At 37.1% G+C, this 24,726-nt stretch overlaps 2 protein-coding genes, 1 long non-coding RNA gene and 1 pseudogene across 12 annotated transcripts in view; 3 read left to right on the forward strand and 1 right to left on the reverse strand.

Moving 5' to 3' along the window:
* Positions 1–12,508, forward strand: part of CCDC88A (coiled-coil domain containing 88A) — a 125,254-nt gene extending 112,746 nt beyond the window's left edge. For 2 of the 9 annotated variants that reach the window (XM_082743554.1, XM_082743556.1), the window contains 7 exons: positions 53–256; positions 854–925; positions 1,888–1,968; positions 4,022–4,290; positions 4,478–4,940; positions 8,504–8,603; positions 9,156–12,508. In XM_082743554.1, coding sequence (XP_082599680.1) covers positions 53–256; positions 854–925; positions 1,888–1,968; positions 4,022–4,290; positions 4,478–4,940; positions 8,504–8,568 — 1,154 coding nt within the window. In that variant the 3' untranslated portion in view covers positions 8,569–8,603; positions 9,156–12,508. Of the gene's footprint in view, positions 1–52; positions 257–853; positions 926–1,887; positions 1,969–4,021; positions 4,291–4,477; positions 6,379–8,503; positions 8,604–9,155 lie in introns of those variants that run through there. The other 7 variants (XM_082743551.1, XM_082743549.1, XM_082743552.1 and 4 more) reach the window with 5 other exon arrangements.
* Positions 12,509–14,185: 1,677 nt separating this feature from the next.
* Positions 14,186–15,936, reverse strand: LOC309870958 (prolyl-tRNA synthetase associated domain-containing protein 1). Its single transcript, XM_082743625.1, has 2 exons — positions 15,772–15,936; positions 14,186–14,707 (listed from the first exon to the last, which is right to left on the reverse strand). Exons 1-2 carry the CDS (start codon positions 15,853–15,855, stop codon positions 14,276–14,278), a joined length of 516 nt encoding a protein of 171 aa, XP_082599751.1. The 5' UTR covers positions 15,856–15,936; the 3' UTR covers positions 14,186–14,275.
* LOC309870967 lies at positions 15,928–17,698 on the forward strand. Its single transcript, XR_014314902.1, has 3 exons — positions 15,928–16,454; positions 17,184–17,269; positions 17,503–17,698. It is a non-coding gene; the product is annotated as an uncharacterized lncRNA (long non-coding RNA).
* A 5,372-nt stretch (positions 17,699–23,070) lies between these two features.
* On the forward strand, positions 23,071–23,591 carry LOC309870795 (high mobility group protein B1 pseudogene; annotated as a pseudogene). Its single transcript has one exon. The product of its transcript is annotated as a high mobility group protein B1 pseudogene (transcript).
* Positions 23,592–24,726: the final 1,135 nt, after the last annotated feature.

Consider the following 24,726-nt stretch of genomic DNA (forward strand, 5'->3'; position numbering starts at 1 on the left):
AAGAGCAGATACATTAACCATGCTGATTCATTTGCTTTCATTTGCATCCCAGCCATGAATGACCTGGTGCAGTCCATGGTCCTAGCAGGAGGACAGTGGACAGGTAGTACTGAGAATTTGGAGGTTCCTGATGATATTTCAACGGGTAAAAGGAGAAAAGAATTGGGAGCTATGGCCTTCTCTACTACAGCCATCAACTTTTCAACTGTCAACTCTTCTGCAGGCTTCAGATCCAAGCAGTTGGTTAATAATAAAGGTATAGGCCGTCTGCTCTTTGCACTGTGGTGTAACTGTTGGCAACAGGAATTTTAATTTGACTTTTCCATGTGTACTTTTTTGACAGCAACAACCTGAAATAATTTACGAAAACAGTCTGGATTCAATTTGAGAGAATTTTCAAATCATTTAAAAAATTTAAAACATCATACAAATAATTAAAATCTTTCCTAGGCCTTTCATAATAAACAGCTAATTAACTAACAGGAAAAGGAAAAGTAAGCCAAGTAAAGAGTAAGAAAGAGAAAAAGTGATAATAGAAACTTAAAAAAAAAAAAGTAAAAACACTACAACTTCAAACAAAACCACGTAGAACAACCCTGGCTCTTGCTTTGCTTTGCAGGGTCCTTGGGGAGATTGCTTCACTGCTTCTGGTGTTAAGCAAGTCAACTTTCATTCATCACAGCTATTCTGTTTCTTATTCTTAGTTCCAGTTTCTGGTTAAGTCTGTGAAATATGTTAAATCAAGATGTGTTACATGTGATTGAAAGAGAATATCCATATCTGCATAAATGAAATTTTATAATGGTTTTTTTGTTTAAAAATATTTTTATATCCATTTTGCTATCTTATGTAGATACTACATCCTTTGAAGACATAAGTCCACAAGGTATTAGTGATGATTCTAGTACGGGATCAAGAGTTCATGGTAAGATATGAACTTTACTTAGAGAGTACATATTCCATACAGAATGGGAATGCTGAGGCTCTGGCACTGATTTGGCGAATGTGGCATTGCCAGCAAGCATGTTTTCTCTAACCTGCATCTCATAGCTACTTCTACCATTTCTAATATTTCTAATATTCCTTTTAGCCCCTTTTAAGATTATTGCTTCATCTGAGTAGTCTCTCTCTTGGTCATAAAGTATGCCTGCACAATGCTTATAGGTAATTTTGTTGCTGTTTTCGTATAAGGTTAAAGTTATGAGAAACACATTTTACCATTAGTTTAAAAAGTATTTAGTTAGATAACGGATGAACTCTAAGAAACCACACGTTCTGCAGTGGTGAGCATTTCAGATTTTTAAGTTTCTGGAGAGATCTACAAAACCATATCTTGCCAAACTAAATTATTAATATATAAATGGATAACATATTGAGAGAATTTCATCTATAAGCAGGATTTTAAGAAACAGGGTAGGGTTGTGTTAAATGTGCAGTTGTTTCCCTTGTTATGGATAGGAATGCAGGACATTAACTGTGCAGATGCTCATGTTCCTCCTGTTGTGGCATCTCTGCAGTGTGCAGGTTCCATGTTTGATCTGTTGTAAGTGACCTAATCACTAGCACTTTTCATCTTTTGGCATGTCATTCTACTCAACCAAAACTGTTCTGGTATCCATCTAGAAATCACTTCCAAACCTAAATATGCACTTTATTTTCTTTTCTTTGGATCTCAACTAGTGTTTCAGAAGTTTCTTATTCTAAAGTGTCTAACTGAATTATCTGGAAATGCTTTTGCTCTCTAATCTGTAAGATTCAATTCTGGGCATGCTCAGCCTGTGAAAGTATGCATGATTGCTTCCTCAAAGCATTCTGTGATCAGAATGTAAAAGTTCAATGTCATTAGCTAGAAGTTTTATTACACTGTCTCCTGATTTTTTCATTTAGCTTCAAGACCAGCCAGCCTTGATAGTGGCAGAACATCCACTAGCAATAGTAATAATAATGCTTCACTCCATGAAGTCAAAGGTATGCTGTAGGTAAATTTATTAATATTGTCCATCCATTTCCAGATTTTATAATTAGAAGATTGATGACGTTTCTGGGGTAAAGTATGAAATCCAAATCATCTATGTTTAGAACATAGTTTCTTGGAACACTTTATACTTCATACATTGTCATACAATATATACAATGTATATAAATGTAAAAACAGGAGCAGTTACTTTGGTTGCCATTTTTCATCTTCATAGATAAAATATTTTTATGTAATTTTTAACTTCAAAAATATCTGTAGGTCCTTACTTTTCTTATGTTTTTGTCTTCGTCATGAAAATGGTTGTCCTTAATTTTCTCATGAGGCATGTACATTGAACTCCCATTACAGAAGGGTTTTAGAAATACTTTTAGCTTAATTTATTCACAAAATAAGGGGAAATAATTTTTTTAATTCAAGAAGACAGTTGTATTTGTGTATAACAGACAAATGGATGCATATAACTTATATAAAAAATTACTTCAAGATTTTTTTCATAATTTAATATGCATTCTAAGGTCAGGTTTTTACATAAATGTCTATGGACCTTGACTAGTACTTTTTCCCTTAAAGGTATACCGCCTACTCAGATTCTGGAGTTGTTTAATAGATTATAAAATATAGCTAAAGTACTTATTCCCTATAGTCCAGAATTGTCAGATTATAAGGAATGCATGTATTCTGTTGCTTTTTGTATTATAATATCATTTTGTCTCAGTTGTAATTTTATCATTAATGCTATAACTCTGTTGCAGTAGGCTGAAATATCTGATCTCAAGAAAGGATTTTTTTAAATTTACATAATCATGTTCTTATGCTCAGTAGAAAAATTTAGTCTGAAAATATGAAGTAATTTCTTTTCTGATTTGAAAATTTAAGAAAATCTTCCTTTTGTAAAATATTATATAACTTGAGCCAAGTTCTTTAATGACCCACTTTACTCTGTATGATTAGGGAACCATGGAGAATTGTATTTTCCATCTTGATACTGTATGTATACAGTTTGCTATCAGTTAGAATCCACATAAGGAATGGCATTAAACATAGGGAGCTTTTTTCCAGAACTAGTAATTTGCATTCTGTACAGTTGCTAAACCTCAATTGAATCTTTTAAGGCTATATAGCCACATACCAACAGTGGAAAGCAGGAACAGTCAGATGATTCAGACATTAAAGAATAAAATACAGATGGAATTGGGAGGGAGACAAACCATAAGTGACTCTTAATCTCACAAAACAAACTGAGGGTTGCTGGGGGTAGGGGGGTTGGGAGAGGGGGGTGGGATTATGGACATTGGGGAAGGTATGTGCTTTGATGAGTGCTGTGAAGTGTGTAAACCTGGTGATTCACAGACCTGTACCCCTGGGGATAAAAATATATGTTTATAAAAAATAAAAAATTAAAAAAAAAGGAATAAAATACAAGATGTATTTTATTTTATATTTTTACTAGATCTTGCTAAATAACTATATCGTATCTCCATTGAATTTCCTTTATATGCCTGCTATTTAAATTTGAAAAAAAATTATTGAATATTTTTTTATTCATTCATTCAGAATGAATAGAGAAACCTTCAAGTACGGAATGAAGATTTCATAGACAAAGAATTAGAATTTTTAACTTCTGAATTTGTATTCTGGTTTTAACATTCTGAAATTATTTTAAATTTATATAATCATCTTTTGTTCTAAATAGTGAGATGTTTTACAGTTACTTGAACCTGAGTTTTTAAAAATGTATTATTTACTTACTTTTTTATTCACTCATTCAGCAAATGTATTGAGTGGCCTGCTTTGTAGTTTGGCTCTGAGTGTAGTGGTGGAAGCAAATTATTTGCATTTGTAGAACTTAAAATATTTGTCAAAATGAGATTAGAGTATACTGTTAGACTGATGAAAGATGAACACAGTTTACTATGCATTTCTAAATAAAGCTTGAAAGTCAGTTTAGCTATTCATCAGAATCCAGTCAACAAATATTATTACTTACATAGTTTTAATCTCATTTCTGTTACCGAACCCTTAACACACCATTTACTCCAAAAGCAGGTGCAGTTCATATCCAAAGCAGGCCACAGAGCCACAGCAGTGGAGAGTTTAGCCTGCTTCATGATCATGAGGCTTGGTCCAGCAGTGGCAGCAGTCCAATCCAGTACTTGAAGAGACAGACCAGATCAAGTCCAATGCTCCAGCACAAAATGCCTGAATTATTAGAGAGTCGAGCACATCACAAGATCAAAACTGGTTCCCCTGGAAGTGAAGTTGTTACTCTACAACAGTTTTTGGAAGAAAGCAACAAGCTTACCTCAATACAGGTTAGTTTTATCTAGTAGTCGGACCTGAATTTAGATAGACACTGCAAGTTAAGTTTCTGTGACTGAACTATAGAGCTTCTTTTTAAGTTAAGGGGTGCTTAGCAATTTTATATCATACAGTCTAATATATCAGGAAAGTAAAGGCTTGACTGCATTCACTAATCTGTTGTGATATCTTTTTTAACAGATAAAATCCTCAAGTCAAGAGAATCTTTTAGATGAAGTAATGAAAAGTTTGTCTGTATCTTCTGACTTTTTGGGAAAAAACAAACCAGTTAGCTGTGGTCTGGCCAGGTCGGTAAGTGGAAAAACCCCAGGAGACTTCCACGATAGACGGACAAGTAAGCCGGAACAATTTGTGAGACCCAATCCTCGCAAGACTGAGGATGCCTACTTCATTAGCTCTCCAGGAAAACCTACACTAGCCACTCAAGGAAAGATAAAATTAGTAAAAGAAACTTCTCTGTCACGACAATCAAAAGATAGTAATCCTTATGCCACTTTACCTCGTGCAAGCAGTGTGATCTCTACTGCTGAAGGAACTACTCGAAGGACAAGCATCCATGATTTTTTGACCAAGGACAGTAGACTACCTATATCAGTTGATTCACCACCAGCTACTGCTGATAGCAGCATCACTGCAGCATCTAGTGAGTACCTTTTACACCAGTGGTCCTCTCATACACTTCACAGTTCAGCCCATGCTGTAGGTTCTCATGCACAAAATGATTTAGCTACGGATAAGCCCAAGTCTCTATATACCCAGATTAGAAACTCAAGAACAGAGAAGTCACATTTTCTAAACCAAACTTTTGCCATTGTTAATACATCTAATAATGCATTTGGAATATCAGCCGAAGATAGTGTGGAGTCATTTACTGTGGCTCATCCATCTCAGCCGTTTTTATCCCTGAATACAGAACTAGTTAGTAACATAAGTGGGTTACCTCCCAGGCCAATCACCAGAGTAACTGACCAGGCTTCTGCCTCTTTGGATAGAGCTGCAAAGAAAGATAACGAACTGTTTTCTGATTATCAGAACCCTAGTAACAGTAACCCACAGACTTCTACAGATAGCCATAATCTTATCACTCCTGCATGCTTCTATCCTGATGACACAGAAGCTACATTGTTGGTTTCTGAGGATAATCAGACTGTTTGGTATGAATATGGTTGTGTTTGATCAAAACTGCACAATATCATGCTGATGTTACTTGATATGCACTGTGCTTCTCTAATCTGATTTGAAGAGCTGCTGTTGAAAAGTATAATTTGGCTAGGCTTTTTTTTTTTTTTTAAATTGTGGCATAGTATTCACTTGTACATGATGGCATGTGTATAAATATGAATGTGTAACCACACCAAAGCCTGCATGAAGTATTAATTGCATTGTACATTTTCTGCATGACTTTGAAAACCTTAACAATACATGCTTCTCTTTCACGTTTCTTGTCACTTGATATGAGATTGTTACTTTGATACCTGGAAGCATATTAAAATAGTTGCATGCTATAATTACCAAGAAGGTATTTCCAAGTCATGTTTACTTTGTTGCTCCCAAAAAAGAATGCTCATTTTCTCCCTTCTTCCTTTTTTGCTCCCCTTCCCTCCCTCTCTTCCTCCTTAACTCTTCACTCCTTTCTTCCCCTGGAATGTGTACTTCCTGTTGCACATGTACAGTGTTAAGGAAACTATGTAAAAAAGATGTCATTTTCTTTTGCCATTTAACTGTGTCTCCTGTCCTTCCATTTTATTTTTGAGGAAATAGTCATAACTCCATTAACACTTTCTGTGGCAAATATTAACTACTGCCCATATTTATAAAGTTGTTCAGATTTAAAACCTTGGTGATACTCATAAATTTAGTGTAATTCTTTAAAAACCCCATCAGATTTACATGTTACTTATACAGTGACTAGGAGCATTTGTATTAGTTGTTTCTTCATTTTCTTCATCTGATACATGTAAGAACTCAAGTACCATCTTTCCTTCAAGATGACCTTTTTACTTGGAATCAGTTAATACATTAGACTTGCCAGTTCTTTTTTTTATATAGAGTTAAAGAGAAATAAATCAAATCATACTCAATGTGTTGGAAGTTTGCATTTTTACTTCTTTTCAAAAAAGGTAGTAAGTTTACAAAGTAGTGAAGATTGTTGCTTCTGTAATCTATTTATTAAATTATATGTGTCTGTCCTTAAAACAGCTTTTTAAATGAGTACATTGTGCTAAAATAGCATTAGAATTGAAATAAACAGATGTGTTTTTAGTAGAACAAATTTTAGAATCACAAACAAAATTTTAGCTAAAAAAACACTATATAAGATAAAATGTTTTCTAAGTCTGACTCCAGTGTCATCAACTTTAAAAAATTATCTTGCTGTGGTCATAGCACTTTTACAGAAGAATCAGCTAAACTTGAATCTCTGACTCCCAGAATTAAAACAAAACAAAACCATAACCCTGATTCACTTACTTCTGGAGGAGTAGATCTTAGCTCTGTCTCTGGAATGTTTTTGTCATTTTGATTCAGCCTAAATATTACTGCTAATAGCTCAGCCTGCCATCTGGAAAGGAATGCTTTGAAATGTAACTTTCTAAATGGGGAGGAAGTCACTATTCTATACATGTTGTTTCATTAAATTATTATTGTTATTAATTGAGCCAAAGGAAACAGACTCCACAAAGAATCTTTGCTTAATGAAATTTCTATCCTTTAAATTAAGCCATTTTCTGGGACTTACAGAAGATCATGGAGGGGGGCTAGGCCTCTCCACTTTTATCTTTGATTAAAGTGCTTTTCCTCACAGCCAGCTTGCAGATAATCACATAAGCACAATCAGAAATTTTTCATATTTTTTAGTACCACCTAATATATATTTTCCATGAATACATCTATCTATTTTACTGTCAGTTGTTTAGCTGTCAGTCCTAACATTAAAAATGTTTTTGGCATCTATTCTTTTTTTTAAAAACCTAGTAATAAAACTTAATGGTAAATATAAGTGAAATTAGATAGGGGTCACATATGATTAAAATGTAATAATTTGTGTTACTTTTTTACCACTTTGAGTCAAGAGGTATTTCATAACCATTACAACTTTTTAAATATTAATGATCTGGCCATACACTTTAAATTTAAAATATTAAATTTATTTATGCAAAATGTAGAGAAATGATGTGCTATTTTATTAAGACTGTCTGGTTATTTTACAAAATTAGACTTTCAGGAAAGCAGTATTTCTAATACAAATGGCTACAGTTTATAGTATAACCTGTTTTCGAAAGGAACATATACACTGTGAATGTAAGACAGATCCATACCATGTCCGTGTGTCTTGGGGATTGTCTGTGAGAATACAGGCTAGATTTCCTTTAGAGACTATCACCAGCTATGGAGTCATAGCTTTTTAAAGTTTGGAAAATACCAGTTTCTTCCTTATGTTTCTTCATAGCCCTTGGAAACAAATTTTTAGCATGGGAGAACCTTAGAAATCACATACAGCCGGTGTTTTCTAAACTTTAAAAAATCAACATACTGCTTGCTGTAAGTCTTACAAAGATGCACTAGTATTTTAACTTATTATTGTTCTTAAAGATAAGATTAACCAACTCTGACTCAATTGAGCAGCTGCACTCTTTTCCTCTAAGACATATCCATAAATATCCTACAATTTCAGAAAGGAATATTTGGAAAACTTTGGAGATTCAGTACCCTGATTTTAGGTGAAACTGAGTAGCATTCACATTTCTGCCCTGGGTTTCTAGAACTCATACCCTTACTATTTGTGTGACATCAGAAACACATTGTTAGGCATTCTGGACCCAATGCGTCCCCTGTGACCAAAGCAGTTTTAGCTGTTAACAGTGAAAGTAGGCACATTACAAAATTTTTCTCAGTAAATGAAACAAATACTTCATTGTGGATGTTTCTGTGGTTGCATGCAAGGTTATTTTTTCTTTAAAACTATTTGTGACCATTTAGTAAATAAACATAGTAAGTAAATCTACCTGACGCTACTAAAAGGACATATTATTTCTGGCTTTTAAAATGCAATAATCAGTCTTTAAGTAATAAGATGTCTGTTAGATTAATAAATTTCCCAGAGTTAGATTCTTTCTCCTTCAACAAGAGCTCGTTAGTTGCATAACTTCATGAATTATATTGTGTTTAACATTTGATTAAATAATATGAAATGCTTTTCTCCTGCAGATGTGGACAAAGTACAAGAAAGCAGAAATTCAAAAAGCAGGTCTAGGGAGCAGCAAAGCTCCTAATTCTATTACCCACTACATGACATGTGGGCCAAGTGGTGAGTTTCTTGCTTAAAATGTAAATGAGATTAGTCTCATTTATACAAACTAACCATGTTACTTACAAGAACAAGTGCACATTGCATTAACAGATGTAAATATTGCTTGCTTATTTCATGATTTTCTGTCCTAATTACTAGTCAAGCAAGATTTATTGATTGATGTAAGTTTTTGCTGCTTGTCAGTGCAGGCAACAAACCTTTAAATAGTTTTCTTTTTTTTCTTAATTTAAATGTGATTTTACTCATGAATAATGTTTTAGGAATTCCTTTTTTAATTTGAAGCCTTTTTTTTTTTTTTTTTTTTGGTAGGAATACAACTTTCCCACAGTGTTTTTGATAACTGAGAATAAACAATAAATTAAATATCTTTTGTATGAAGAGCCACTTGAAGAAAAATTTGTCTCTGGCTTTCTGTCACTCTCTTTCCTGTAGAAGACATATCTGGTGCATGTTGTTCTTATAGTGTCTGCTCTGATTTTTATATCTTTCTCTTATCTTCAAGCTTTTCTTATATTTTCTTTCTTCTTTCTACCTTCCAACTAAATACAGAGAGAAAAGTGTCCTTCAGTTTCTCAGTGTGAAGCCTTTATTTCTGAAGTAACAAGACACCCAACTATAGGAATCATTTTACAAATCTTTAAGGAGACTTTAAACAATCCTTCGTGACTAGAGCAGGCAAGAAATAAAAAACCTTCATTCCTTCCTTGAATCAAGGAGCACTACTGGAGTCAACTGCCAAAATTTTTAGAAGGTTTTAGGACTTACTATACATTGTATTGATAAGATCTACTGATTAAAGGATGTTCTCTCACTAAGGACCAAGTGTTTTAAGGTTCCAAGAAGTACTCCAAGAACAGTCTACTTCTTTCGTCATTTGTTTATGAATTTATCCATGTTTGCTTAATGCTTCTGCTAAGTATTAGCCAAAATCTAGCCATTTATATTTAGTTGTGTAAATCTAAATTAAATGCTGTAGTATGTTGTGGAATGTACTATATATCAAGATACACAGAACATTGTTTTGGCATGTCAGAGCCTTACTTGGTTAGCAGACTGCATGTGTTGGTATCCTTTCTTTTTTTTAACCAGTTATTTTGATGCACTGCAAAAGAAATTCAGTTTATAAAGATAAATCTGAAAAATAGGAGCTATAAAAATTTACAGTAATATTAATCTTTCTGTATTACCCTTTAAGCAACACTAAGCATTCATACGTGGATCCAAGGTAATTAAAAAGTGTTTTCCTGAAACTTTTTTAGTAAGGTGGTTTTCCAACAAATTGCATTCCCAAGATAATGCTGTTGTGTTTTAAATTCATTTCCCTTCTTTAGTATTGGGTTATGTATGTGTGTTTGTTTTTTTAACATGAGAGCTGACTGTTGCTTAAGAAGTTTTCTTACGGCAAAAAAAAAAAAAAAAAATTGTAAATAATTTACTATGATCTACATTTTGCCAGGAACTCATTTATTTTTAAGGTTATCACATATTAATAAGAACTTTTCTGTTTTTGTCCTTTATAATAATACATTAAAGTTGGTAACTGTTATTGGTACTTTTGAAATATTTGTATGCATTTGTTACCTAAACATTTGAAAGAAGCACAAAAAAAGTAGATTTCGTTAACCCAGGGAAGCATCCGTTTTTTTGTAGCTCCAATTTTATATCACAGTTTTATTTTCTTATGAAATCAAAAAAATGCATTGATACTTATTAATGCAAATTCATTATTTAACATAAATATCAGCATAATCTTAAAGGTCTGAAATGAGAAAGATAATGACTTTTTTATTTTAACAGTATACTTCTTAGGCTCTCATTTCCAGCTCTAAAAATCTTTCTGGAATAATTCCATATTCATAGTGTGGTCTAGGAACTATGTGTTTCATCACTAACCTAATAGCCATGAGAACTGTGTCTCTCCCTCTCTAACCTTCCCTCCCCCTCTTTTTGGTAGGCCAGTTAGCAGTATTGTGTTCATAGTGTACTTTCAGAAAGACATAACAAAAAGAAAGACAGCATGTATAGTTGACCAGAAATTAAAAAGGAATTTAGAGAACTTGGACTTACTTAATGCCACCATTAACTTGGGTTTTGCCACCAAATAATGCTGTAAAATTAAATCACTTTTAAACTCTTGGATGAAAGGTGCTATGTAAATGTAAATACAAAGGATTCTTACTAAAATACAACTGTTGCACAACAGACTTATTTAAAACTTATTCTCTAGACTTTAAACAATCCTTCGTGACTAGAGCAGGCAAGAAATAAAAAACCTTCATCCATCTCTCTCCATCATGACTCCCTAGATTCAAGAATCAAACTGATAATGGGCATCATGGCAGTCTAGAGATACTTGCATGTAAAAAATGTAAATTCATTCTTAGGTGGATAAATTGAAAGTAAATATAGAAGTTATGTTTTAGCTAAATACAGTAAGTGGGTAACTTAGATTTATATTAACTAGCATCTAATTTGCACAACTAGGACACATCCCAGGACAATAACTGAAAGTTGGAATTTAATGAGTAGGAAGTGGCCCGGTGAGGGTGAATCATACCACAGCTTGACCTCTCTAGAACACTAATGTCCTAAAATAGAGGACCTATTTACTTAAGCAGCACATTATTGCTTCACATCGAACATGCTCAGGGGCAGCTTATATATTACTGGGTCTGATGAGGCTGACCCTGAGAAAGTGCAGTTAGAGACAACCAAGGGGGAACACTTAAGACTGCAAAAGTAGGAATATTCTCAATTATATTCATTACCTTTTTCATACCATTTCAAGAAAGGACTAGATAATAACCTCATGAATATTTTACTTTCTCCAAAAGATTCAGAAGCAAATTTAGTAGGAAGTCACTCCTTTCCCTTAGATAATCTGCTTCTGCCAAACAAAGTAGTATGGCTACCTAGAAATTTACTGGGGCCACTTTCCTGACTGGGGCCTGACATGCTTTTATCTGGCTATCTTCTAAATCAACAGCTAACCCCCCTCCCAAGAAACTGAAGATTTAATATACAGGGTAATAAGCTTCCACAAAGAACTCCAATAAAGTGCTTCAGATCTGGCCATGTGGAAAGGTTTGGTCCACGTTTTTAAACTGGTGGTTACCAAAGAGTTCACGTAAACAGGTTTGTATGTAGCACCTTTCATGCAAGGCATGGTAAGAGCCTATTAAAAAATCACTGTGCATATTACAGAATTGCAGCCACCTCACAAATGAAGTATTACAGCCTGCACTGTCTTAACAGTTTATGTCAGGAAGTGAAAAAGATGCTGTACCAAATCTGGAATTACAATGAGGAGTAATAATGTATGCTAAATGACTTTGTATTTTAAGTTACATTTATAAGGAAAGTGAGTTTTGTGTTTTTCTTTTCTGCTACACTTCGTCCTGAGATGTATTTTTTCTTTAAGCCTTGAATGAGTAATACAAAAGGAGCCCATTTTGTGATATAAACCTTGATGTACATGTTGAGATATTTGGACAATGAAAATGCCTTAAAAGGAATGCTTATGGATAAAGTTGCACTTATAACACCCTTTAACAAAACCTGATTTTAAACTGTCTTTTTCTTTTCTACTAAGGGTTCTCTTTCAATGTTTGCCATTGTACTTATAATTGTTATTAAATACCAAATCAAATAATATAAAAGCTGTAACATTTCCTTTAAAAATAATACTACTGAGGGATTTGGAGTTGAATGGCAATGATTATTACTTGGTAATACCCATCATCAGCCACAGGAAGCCAGTATGTAACACACCATCATTGGTTGGATTTATGTTTTTAGAAACATTTCATTATTTTTCACTTTAGACCTTATTACTCCTTAAAAAATTAAGTTGGTTTAATATTCACTTAAACTGATCTAAAAATAAAAGGTGATTTTTATAACAAGTGGCTAATAATCATTTAAAAATTATAACATATAATTTAGCTAAGTATTATCTTTCTTTTCCCTTTGCCCTGGAAAACCTTTTTTCCAATATAACCCATAATCTTGTTTAGATGATTCTAGATCTTTTAGGGATGAGTACTGGAGGTTTGGGAAAAGAATGGAATCTTACCAGTTCTGTCAATCCTCACATAGGTTTAAATACAGTAATATATTGCACAAAGCAGTATCTTTCATTTTCATTTATTGACTTTGGGGAGGGAGATACACAACCAGTTGTGTATTCTGGGGCAGGTTAGTCTTTCTGAGCAGGTTTTCACTATAAGATGGGAAGGGCACTATCTACTATCCTCCATCTTTGGTTTCTATTCATTAAACCTTTATTTTATGTGCAAAGCAGTCTAAAATTTCCTCTTAGAGATGTAGTAAACAGCAGGTAAAAGGTAACATGGCACCTTAGAATAAGGTATCATTTATGGAAATATTTACTAACTCCACATCTTTTAAAGTCACTTTTGTTTTTTTTAAGATTTTATTTATTTGACAGACACAGTGAGAGAGCGAATACAAGCAGGGGGAGTGGGAGAGGGAAAAGCAGACTTCCCTCTGAGCAGGGAGCCCCATGTGATGCCAGGCTCCATCCCAGGACTCTGGGGCCATGACCTGAGCTGAAGGCAGACGCTTAACTAAGCCACCCAGGTGCCCTTAAAGTCACTCTTCATAGAAATTCTGCCATGAGTAGACTAGCAGTTTCTAATCCTATATACCAAGAAATGACATTTTTACTTATTTTGCCTCTTAGCAACAAACTGGTTACACTATTACTACCAGGTGGAAATTACTTTTGAGTGGCCAAACTTAGTAAACTATGGGTACGTCATGACTATCCCATTTGATTGCACCAGAGGCAAATATGAGAATTTTCATGACGAGAACTCTAGACTACTTCCGTAATATAGTCCACCTCAGACCTTCAACTAATGAAGGTTTTAATTTAAGCAAAAGTGTGTCTCACTCCACAATTTTGAACTAGCTTACATAGAACTGACAATACATAATCATGAGTTCTTACACTGTTTCAGATGCCCTAACTGAAGGGGGGATGAGTAAAATTTAATATACAGGACACAAAAAATTTTTCCAAGTATATTCACATTTCTAACCTCTCAGAAAGATTAAACAAATCTTTCCCTAATCCTCATTCCCCAAAGATAACCACTTTCAACAATTTAACGTATTTCTATATTCCTTTTTCTCTATATGTACAATATAATTTTATATATGCTGGTTTTTTGCAAGTTGTTTTTCAAGTAAACCGCCTAAAGAATATGTAAGATAGTTAATCTTAACTAGCCTTAGTTTATTGTTAATATACTCTCAATTGTTGAAGGCATTCCTGTAATGAGTAGTGCCCATGGGCGATGGGAAGTGGACTCTCTGAACTGACTAAAACTACCTCAATATATCTTTTCAAAAGCAGTTCCTTTTTATAGGGCACCTGGCCAGCTCAGTCAGTAGCACTTGTGACCCTGGATCTCAAAGTTGTAAATTTGAACCCTACCTTGGGTGTAGAGATTACTTTAAAAGCAAAACAAAACAAAACAAAAAAAACAAAAAACTCAGCTTTTAGATGAAAAGTTCCTCCCTAAAATGATTTCATCACCAAATCAAGGTGCTAAATATTCCTATCAATTTTAATGCTTTTTATAAATTACAAGTAAGAAAAACAGCTTTCAGAAATAGATGTATTATAAGTATCAGCCCAATTAGTTTTTATCAAAATTTAGTATTATGGGATCATGTCCTGTGTTCTTCACAAATGTGATAAAGTCTTCAGGGCTCAATCCCAAGGTTGCAGCATTGGTCATTGGATGAAAGTACACCTTTTCATGTCCACCTTCCAAAAAAGCTGAATCCAGAACAAATTTCACATCTCCGTCATCACAGAAGAGTGCCAAAGGTGTGGCACAGCCTTGGCCAACTTTTAGTTTTTCTAGCATGGCTGTTTCATCAGCAAACCGAAGATTTCCACTCCCAACACCTAATTGCTTGGCAAGATCATTTAAATTAATTTGTCTGTCATGAAGAACTGTCACCAGCCAATATCCTTTTTTCTTCTTGTCTTTAAGAAATAAGTTCTTACTGTGTGCTCCTTTCAAATGCTGGACATGAGGCATCATTTCTTCAACTGTAAACACCTGTAAAAAATAAAATGAAAACTTCAAAAATATGCATGTACACATACTCTGCTTGCTGGGTGAAAACAGCAGGTTAGGGAGCACCCAATGCCGTGGATGTCACTGGTAGGGACCCATTCCCAGCCCATTATGAAATAACACACCTACCTTGCCATTTCAATCCCTCCTCTGGAGACTTCTTGGGCTAGTTATCTTTTACAATGTGCTGTCCAAGCACTCCTACTCTTAAAGTGTTTTTGTTTTGTTTTCTTTAAACTTTTGGTACTGTGAATCTATAGCAGCCCAGATTCCTATTCCTTAGCATTCCATTACATCCAAACCAGGTAACAACCTCCACTTTACAAATATATAACCACAATGAGGGTGAGATCACGGGCAGGGAATCAGACCTGGACTAGTAACATCAGAAGAGTGGCAATATGCACAGGTAAGGAAGTGGGAGAGTAAATATAGGAGGGAAGAAGGTCAGAGAAAATGATAACGTTTTGATGTTAAATTGGTAAAGTTGAAGATTTTTAAACGTATTTGCCTATCCTTTGAAGATCACCATGTTTAACTACGATCATTAGCTGTTACCCTCAAGCTATGTCCCTATGCTCCTGCACCATTCAAGTTACACTGGCTCCGTAAAATGTTTGCAAATCCTCACGTCAAAAAACGAAATCATGTTCATTCCAAACTTTCTACGGTTGGTGTCCTGTTATATGCACGATGTCTGGATACATCGATGACGTTACACAGACGGTTTACTGCCTGATATCTACACCATAAAAACACACGGACCCAGCTTTACACACCAGTTTAACATGCAGAAGTTCTCAAAATGAAATGTGACCAAATAGCTCCAAGAGGAAAACGTTTTTCTCACAGTAACAACACAGTCCCGAAAGGCCTATGATACTCCTACCGGGTCCCTTTTGCGCTCTGGATCCCGGGAAACGTCCTAGAACCGACATTTCTGCGGCACCTTACCGCTGGGGCCTCTGGTCTTCACCGCCCCGCCCGAGAGCCGCCGCAGCGGAGCCCACCTCACCGGCAGGGCTGTCCCCGCAGAAGCGCCTTACCTCCGGGTGCTCCACAACCTCCGTATGGATGGCCAGAGCGCCGAGCCGCTGCTCCAGTTCTGCCCGCAATTCCTTAGCCGCCATGCTGCCGTCGTGGCCAGGAAGAGATTGGGCGGAGAAGCGGTGAAATGGGCGTGGCCTCCTGAGCGGCTGGCCCAATGGAGGCTAGGGCGGAAGTACCAGGAGCGAATAGGGAGCTCCAGAAATCCAGGGCAGCTCCTTCCGGAGGCGGGCGCAAGCAGTCGGCGCGGGCTCTTCCCTCCCTCTTCCCAGGCCGCCGCCGCCTCTGTGGATGTGGTCTGCAGGGATTCTCTGGCGGCAAGAGCGTGAGGCTTTCTCTATCCCGAGTTCCCCAGGAGGAAGGCACATGCCTTCCGTAGTCCCGCTTCAGGTTCTCTAGGCTCAGCATAATTTCCATTTAAACAGAATCAGGGCCACCGAAGTTTTTGCGTAGGGAGTGTTGGAGAAGGTTGTGGAGAGGATGTGACCACGGATAATCCCCAGGCAGAGAAGCTCCCTTCCCCTTTCCCTTGTCCTTGAAATGTATCTTCTGACCCTGTTCCTGTACCGGCAGCCACTTGAAGGACATTGCCTTGACAGCGTAATGTGATACTGCAAGCATCAGGACCGTTTTGTAGCTGAAATTCCCCTAAGGCCTCTGCATAAACTCAAGATTCTAGCAGGTGGGTGCAGAGATCGCTGTCTTGTGGCTGCCCGAGGCAAGCCTCCTGTTGAGTTCCGTTGCTTATTAAACTTGCCACTAGTCATTATAGAGTGGTCTGCCTTTTCTTCCAGACTCTTCTTGGCTTTACCTTGTCTGAGAAGGAGGGCAGTTTCAGATTTTACCGGAGGAATATAAGAGATTTTCGAATCAACAGGGAGAGAGGAGGGTGCCAAAATGCCTATTCTTTTACGACTTTTCAACTTTTTTTTTTTTTTTTTAAGAATTTATTCATTTATTTGACTAAGAGCGAGAGAACACGAGCAGGGAGAGCAGGAGAGGGAGAAGTAGGCTTCCCAGCGAGCTGGAAGCCGGATGCGGGGCTTGATCCCAGGACCCTGGGATTATGACCTGAGCCAAAGGCAGATGCTTAACGACTGAGCCACCCAGACGCCCCACGACTTTTCAACTTTTAATTTATAAATTACAATTTCACATTTGACCTTTCCTGAAAGTTACCTTTTGTTATTATTCGTGTACAAATAATTGGTGGTGGCAACCACAACTTGCCTTTTTTGGAGGCAGTTTGCCTACCTCGGAGTGGGGTTTTCCATTATCCTGTGAAACCCTCAGTCACCACTTTTTTTCACTAGGTTTCTTTCTAAAAATGAAATTAGAAAGCATTAGAATAGGAAAGAGCACCCATTTGAAGATATGGCATATCCCAAATAATTGTCTTTAAATGTTGAAGATGTTCAAGAAAACCCCAATCCAATCATGGTGAACTGAGAGTAAACAGGGGAAAGAAGAATTGGAATCTGATTGTAACCAAGAAAGGTAAGTATGTCCAAAAGTAGGAAACATGAACTCCATCTTTACAGTTATTCAAGCCATGAACTCTTGCATTCAGCATACCACATGCAGACACACACACACACACACACTCCCTTATAGCTAATCCATCACAGTTCAGTTTCTCAAATCCTTCCACTTCTCACAACCTCCATCACCACAGCCCAAACTACAACTATTTCCCCACTTGGCTAACACTAATGTTCTCTTAATTTTAGTCCACCTGTGGTGGGGTGACCACGTCTCCTGCTCCAAGCAAGTCTTACAACCAAAGATATTTATTATAAAATGAAACTAAATCTGTCTATGGTAAAAGCACTTAATATTGCTGTTTAAAAACTAACCTAGATTTAATGCACTATTTATCAAGCATTTGTGTCAACATTGTATCAAATAGAAAAGAAATGCTATCTATCCTTGGTGTAGTCGTCTTCAAGGCAAATACAATCTCAAATTTATACTGCAAACAACATGAAACAGATTAAATTCAAAATGATTAGCATGAACTTAAGGAACTAGATATTTAGCCATAGAACTTGAATTTAAAAAATATATATAGAGAGAGAAATCTCAATTCTAGGAGAGAGGTAGCATCTGATAAATATAGTTTATTGAATTGTTTTACAAACAGGACAAGACGTAATAGTTTTGTGGCATTTATATAAAAACGTGTTGAGGGAAAGACTCGTTATTTTTAGGAAGAGTATGGATATTTGACAGAAAAGGGCGGATTCTGGAAAAAAAAAAAGGAGCTGGAGAATGGAGTTACGCCAGGATCCATGAAACCGGGGACACAGATCTAAGTTTGCTCAAAGTAAAAGAAACAGTTAACAACTGTAGCCTATGTAGCAAAGAAAATAAAAAGGCCAAGATATTTATCAACATCATCGGGATTGGGCATCGTGGCATTTATTAGATGAAGAATGTTAGAAATCCCCATTACTGAGTGAAACAAAGGGCAATTCCAGAACAGGTGAATTGAAAGCTACCCTAGGAAGCTGTAAATATCCCAAACAAGGGAAACAATAGGGAAAAGTGCTTGCTGCAGTCTATGCCTCTTCCACTTATCTTTTGGAACATCTCTATGTGCCAACCTTTCTGCCCTCAAAGACTTTAAAATCTAGCAGAGGGGACCGAAGCATCCACAGAAGATAAGTCCAAGAAAATGTGACTACTGCCACAATAGTGGCATGATGCGGATGCTTTTGGAGCCCAGAGGAAGGGTGCTAAGACTGGGCTGGTGTACCAAGGAAAGCATTAAGGGAAGATGGCACCAGTTTGAAGAATAAGTAGGACTCTGCCAAGAAAAAAAAAAGGACTCCAGCTGAGGAAGCCCCAGGATTTTGAGGGATGGAGGATGGAGGTGAAAAAGCATGGTACGTCTTGGGGCAGTATGAATTGGTGTGACAGTAGACAGAATGAGAGGCCCATCAGCAGAAGACAAAGCTAGAAGTAGGCACAAAGAATTGTACCTGCTGCACTAAGGAATGGGGAATGTCCCACCATCAAGGGCCATGTTAAATAAATTAGGCGACAACTTCCTAGGGAATTCTGTATTCTCAATCATGCTCTTAATATTTGAAAATACAGGGAAGCACAATTCAGTAAATTGAGAAAATGAATTATAGGAGAGGATAGACAACACAGCCCCAATTTTGCTTCAAAATACACATAGCTGTATAACAGTGTAACTAAAAAACAAACAAACAAACAAAGCCAAAAAAAACACCTATTTAGTATTAGCATCTTCCCCTAATCCTGCTCCACAAAAACCGGCTTCTAAAGGCCTATGGAAGAGGATTCTTCCAGGTCGGGAGAAGATGGAGGTTGGTTCCTAGAATAAGAAAGGAGAAAGCAGCTGGATGTAGGAGGAAATTGAAGTTTCCTCAGAGTCAGAAAAGCAGGAGAGGACTGGAGTGGGAAGGACGGGCAGGTAGAGAAGAGTCCCTTTCTTGGCACTTTGTCCAGGCAGTGGGTAGCAAGATAGGATCCTGTCAGTGGCAGGCAGTCTCCCTGGGCCAGCATTGCCTAAGCAGGTGAGACAAGTATATCTGAACATCACTGCTCAATGAGGAGCCATGACAAAAAAGACAATAACCCACAGTCCAGTTCCCTGGCTCCTCCCAAGTCTCAGTTTCCTGGATGATTCTATGGAGTAGGGAGGAAATCTTAGCGATAGCCTCAGATTAATGTTCCTTGCAGCTCCAACATGTGGGGACACGGGCCATATTATATTCAACTCAAAATATGATTGAAGATCAGCTATGGACTAAAGGAAAAGTGGTGAGCAAAACCAAGCAGAGACCCTGCCCTTGTGAAGCAAATAGTATATTGCAGGAGACAGATATTAATTAGTCAAATAATCACAGAAACAAATGTTAAATTGTGTGGGTAACAAGCGCTAACAAGGACACATAGGCAATGCTAGGAAAGTCCATAATAAGAGAATTTTACTTTGTCTGGGGGAAGGAGGAGTGGGTCAAGGAAGGTATCCATGAGGAAGTAAAGCAATGAAATCTGAAAGATGAGTGGGAATGAAGAAGGCAGAGAGAGGAGAGAAGAGTAAGCCAGGCAGAGGAAACAGCATGATGCTGTGTGCAAAGGTGAGAAGAAGCAAATCAGGGAAGAGGCACTGAAAGATGGTCAGTGTCAGGGCGGCTGGGTGGCCAAGTCAATTAAGTGTCTGCCTTAGGCTCAGGTCATGATCCCAGAGTTCTGGGATCAAGCTCCACGTTGGACTCCCCGCTGTGTGGGAGATCTGCCTCTCCCTCTCCCACTCCCCCTGCCTGTGTTCCCTCTCTCACTATCTCTCTGTCACATAGATAAATAAAATCTTAAAAAAAAAAAAAATGGCCAGTGTTATTGGCATCCAACAAGCAAGGGGAGTGGGGTCATGGCTCCAGTTCCCACACACTAGACCTGGTAACTAAAATTCTGACCTGCTAAAAATACATTTCTCAAAGTGGTTATCTCTGGCTAATTTTCTTTGTATTTTCTATCTTCCAAAAATTTTTATGTTTCTATGTATTTTTATAATGGAGGGGGGAATCAATAGGTTATTAAAAATAAAGAAATATAAACCTCATCTCCACAAATAAGACAGATCACATGAGGGTATTTTCAACAAAGACTTCAAAAGGGAAGAAAGTTAAAATGTAAACAAAATTAATAAGTGAGCAGACTGAATTTAATTACTTCCCAATGAAAATATGAAACAAGTGAAAACATTCCGTTTTCTTGCTTGCAGAAATAGTGGTTTTGTACAACATAAACAAAATGCATGTAGTAGGAGACAGTTGATTAGGCAGAGAAGCAGCAGTTTTCCTTTTGTTCACTTTAAACACTCATTTAAAATTCGTTGGTCCTAAGGACTCAGAGGACTCTTAGTTCTGTTAAGAAAAATTATCCAAAACCTAGAAATAAGTGAAGGGCTTACTGTTTGCTCTTTCAATGTCCTGTTAGGATTTGTTTAGCATGTGCTCCTGGGGAACCTCTGATTCTCTAGGAATGGTCACCTTCTTTGACCTGTTATTTTTTAATTATTTATTTAAATATTTAATTATTTAAAATGACTTACCAGTTATTTAAAATATATTTATATTATTTTTAGTATACAGGTATTGTACATCTCTGTAAGGGTAGATCTTAATATGTGGAAAACTGATAGTAATATAAATGAGTTTTGTCCCATAAAGGTGTGGATGATTTTTATCCCATAGAAAAGATAAAACTTTCTTGTGTTGTAGGATATTAACCAATTTCCTATCTATGTTAGCAATCTTGTTCAAGCATTCTTTCAGCCACTGTAAAGACTTGGCACCCCCTAATTCTCTTTGAATGAGGCTTACCATCTTGTTGATTCCCTCTTTGAAGGGAAGAGTGAAATACATCTTTAGACATGTGATCCCTTTTTAAAATATTTTTAAACTCCTCAAAAATAATACTCTAAGAATTTAACCTTCTTAATTTTGTCATGAAGATATTGATCACCAGAAAGATGAAGTATCTTATTCAAAGTCTTCATACTCACTGGAGAGAGAGATCAGACAAGGACGTAGGAATAAGAAATGTAGGTTGGTACAGAGGTAAAAACTAAGATGAGCAAGGTCAGGGGATCTAATGCATAATAAATTGGTTCTAGTTTATAATGCTGTATTGTCTAACTGAAATTTGTTAAGAGAGAGGAACTCAAATGTTCCCAACAAAAAATAAATGAATCCATATAAGTAAATTTATGAGATGATGGATGTGTTAATTAACTCAATGGAAGAGGAATACTTTCACTATGTGTATGCATACCAAATATTCACATTGTACACTTCAAACATCTTACAGTTTTGTCAGTTATACCTCGGTAAAGCTGGAAAGAATGAAATCAAAGACTTTGCAGCATAAAGACTTTTTTTAAAAAAGATTATTTATTTATTTGACAGAGATCACAAGTAGGCAGAGAGGCAGGCAGAGAGAGAGGAAGGAAAGCAGGCTCCCTGCTGAGCAGAGAGCCCAATGCGGGGCTTGATCCCAGGACTCTGTGACCATGACCTGAGCCGAAGGCAGAGCCTTTAACCCACTGAGCCACCCAGGCGCCCCCAAAAAGACATTTTTAAAGAGATGTAATTGTGTATGAAGAACTCAATGAAGTTGAGGAAACTCAAGAAGAAACCCATAGAAGACCTTTATGTAATTTGGTTGCTAGTGATAGTGAACTATTCCATTGTTGATGAAAGTCCATTGCAGACATCTTTGATGAGTATTCCTACAGCTCTTATTAGAGGTTACTGGAGATTAATATCATGTTCTCCACTAGAAATATACAGTTATTTCTCTTACTGTTTTCCATAAAGCACTTTAATAGCAGTAGTCATATTAATGGAAACACAGAGATTTACTACATATCATGAGCTATAGGTTGATACCAAATTAAGTGAGGAAAAATGCTTATATTTATATGTTCAAAAGGTGACATTTCTGAGCTGAATATGACCCTAAAGATCTTCAGTGCAGCTTCTTCAAATATGGAAATGGTTAAGCAACAGCACTGGAATCAAACAGACTTGAATTTAGGTCCCCTTACCGATCACTAAGGATGTGACCTGGACAAGGTACTTAACTTTCCCAGTGATAATGCAGGCCCTCTGGTTTGTTAAAACTGATATGCAAAAATAAAACATTCAATCTTGCAGAACTGAAATAGATGAGGACTATAAAGCATTAAGAACAAGCCTTGGGGGGGGGGGGAGGAAAGAAAAAAACAAAGAACAACATTTAGGGCACCTGGATGGCTCAGTTGATTAACCCTCTGACTCCTGATTTTGGCTCAGGTCATGATATCAGGGTCATGGGATTGAACCCTGAGTTGGGCTCCGTGTTCAGCAGGGAGTCTGCTTCTCTCTCTCTCTCTCTCCCCCACTCCGCCCCTTGTTTATGTGTGCTCTCTTTCTCAAGTAAATAAATAAATCTTAAAAAACAAAACAAAACAAAACAGGGGCTCCTGGGTGGCTCAGTTGGCGAAGTGCCTGCCTTTAGTTCTGCATGGGGCTCCTTGCTCAGTGGGGATCCTGCTTCTCCCTCTGCCTGTCACTCCCTTGTTTAAGAGCTCTCTCTCTCTCTCTCTGACACATAAATAAATAAAATCTTAAAAACAATAACAACAACAATGCCTCATCCTTAGTACATCAGATGAAAGATGTTCATCTGGGGATGTTCATAGGGACTGTGCTGTGGAGCAAGTGAGAGCCAGGTGGGCACTGGGCCACTCTGTGCCTTACTGAGGAAAATAATAAAACATGAGCAAAGGCGATCCTAACAAGCTGAGAGGCAAAATGTCATCATATGCATTCTTTGTGCAAACTTGCCATTAGGAGCTCAAGAAGCAGCACTCAAATGCATTAGTCAACTTCTCAGAGTTTTCTAAGAAAAGTGAGAGGTGAGAGAGAAAGGAAAATTTGAAAAGGCGGGCAAGACTGGTTGTGAAAGCAAAATGAAAACTTAGATCCTCTCTAAAGGGGAAACAAAAAAAAAGAAGTTCAAGGATACCAATGCACCCAGGATACCTTCTGTGGCCTTTTTCTTATTTTGTTCTGAGCATTGCCCTAAAATCAAAGGAGAACATCCCAGCCTATCCATTGGTGATCTTGCAAAGAAACTGGGAGGGATGTGGAGTGACACTACTGCAGTTGACAAGCAGTCTCACGAAAAGGAGGCCACCAGGTTGCAGGAAGAATATGAAAAGGATACACTGAGCTAAAGGAAAGACTGATGTGGGGGAAAAGGAGTCATCAAGGATGAAAAAAGCAAGAAAAAGTAGGCAGACGAGGAACATGGAGAAGACAAGTTGGCACTAGCGCAATTTTTTTTCTTGTCTATAAAGCATTTTAACCCCCTGTACACAACTCGCTCCTTTGAAAGAAAAAATTTGAAAAGTAAGAAGAAAAAAAGAGAAACAAAAACTAAATCATTGGCAGATCTCAAATCTGCTACTGTGCGAAGAACAACTGCTGTCGTAAAATAGTGAATATAGTATTTATGTGACTGGGAAGTGACTGGCAATGAAGAGAAGTGAGGATTATAACTATCCTGGATCATTTTAGATTGCCATAATTCAGGTTCTCAAGTCTTTTCTAGTTTCAAAATTCCTGGCTCCATCTCTCTAGCAATTAGACTGCAGGGTGTCTTTGCTTTATGAAGCCAGCAAATGACAGGTGAGACAGAAAACAAAACAGATTTAAATCTTGTCATTATGATCAGCTTTCCCACAGCCCTGATCAGTTCCTCTTCAGATGACACTTGTTTTTATGCTGTTTCTTATGATGTCCTCCTGCTAGAAGAGCCCCAGTGAAATGAATGTAGATCCTTCCACCACTGTCTCCCCAGCTTGGCAGCAATTTGCCTTGCCTCTTTCTCGCAGAAGGCAGTCTAGCCCTAATTATCACCAAGAAATCTAGCTGGCCTGGATATTGAAGTGACCTACCCCACTAGGGGGGCTTTCCATCAAGATCTTGAAAGAAAGAGGCAAGAAAAAGGCTGTTAGGGCTAGTTGAAAAGCAGAACTAATAAAAGTTAAAGCCATTTGCTAGAAAGGGAAGGAATGCAATACACCTGCTTCTGTTTTTCATTTTTTTTTTTTAAGATTGATTGATTGATTTGATGGAGAGAGGGAGTAAGAGGACAAGCAGGGAGAGCAGCAGGCAGAGGGAGAAGAAGGCCCCTGTTGAGCAGGGAGCCTGATGTAGGGAGCCTGATTCCAGGACTTTGGGATCATGACCTGAGCTGAAACCAAGAGTCAGATGCTTAACTGACTGAGCCACCCAGGCACCCCTGTTTTGTTTTTGTTTGTTGTTTTGTTTTGTTTTACTGTTCTTTCAATTCAAGTATGCTCATTAGGTGTGTTTTTTGGCCCATCATTTGTTAGTTCTGAGAAGTGGCTTTCACCAAGAAGATAG

The sequence above is a fragment of the Mustela nivalis genome (genome assembly GCF_964662115.1).
Source record: "Mustela nivalis genome assembly, chromosome: 8".
Taxonomy (NCBI): Eukaryota; Metazoa; Chordata; class Mammalia; order Carnivora; family Mustelidae; genus Mustela; species Mustela nivalis.

Coding starts and splice junctions, on each gene's coding strand:
- LOC309870958 (XM_082743625.1), bottom strand. CDS start 15,855: ATGGCGGCTAAGGAATTGCGGGCAGAACTGGAGCAGCGGCTCGGCGCT. Junction 14,708..15,771: donor AGGTTGTGGAGCACCCGGAG/GTAAGGCGCTTC, acceptor TATTTTTTACAG/GTGTTTACAGTTGAAGAAAT.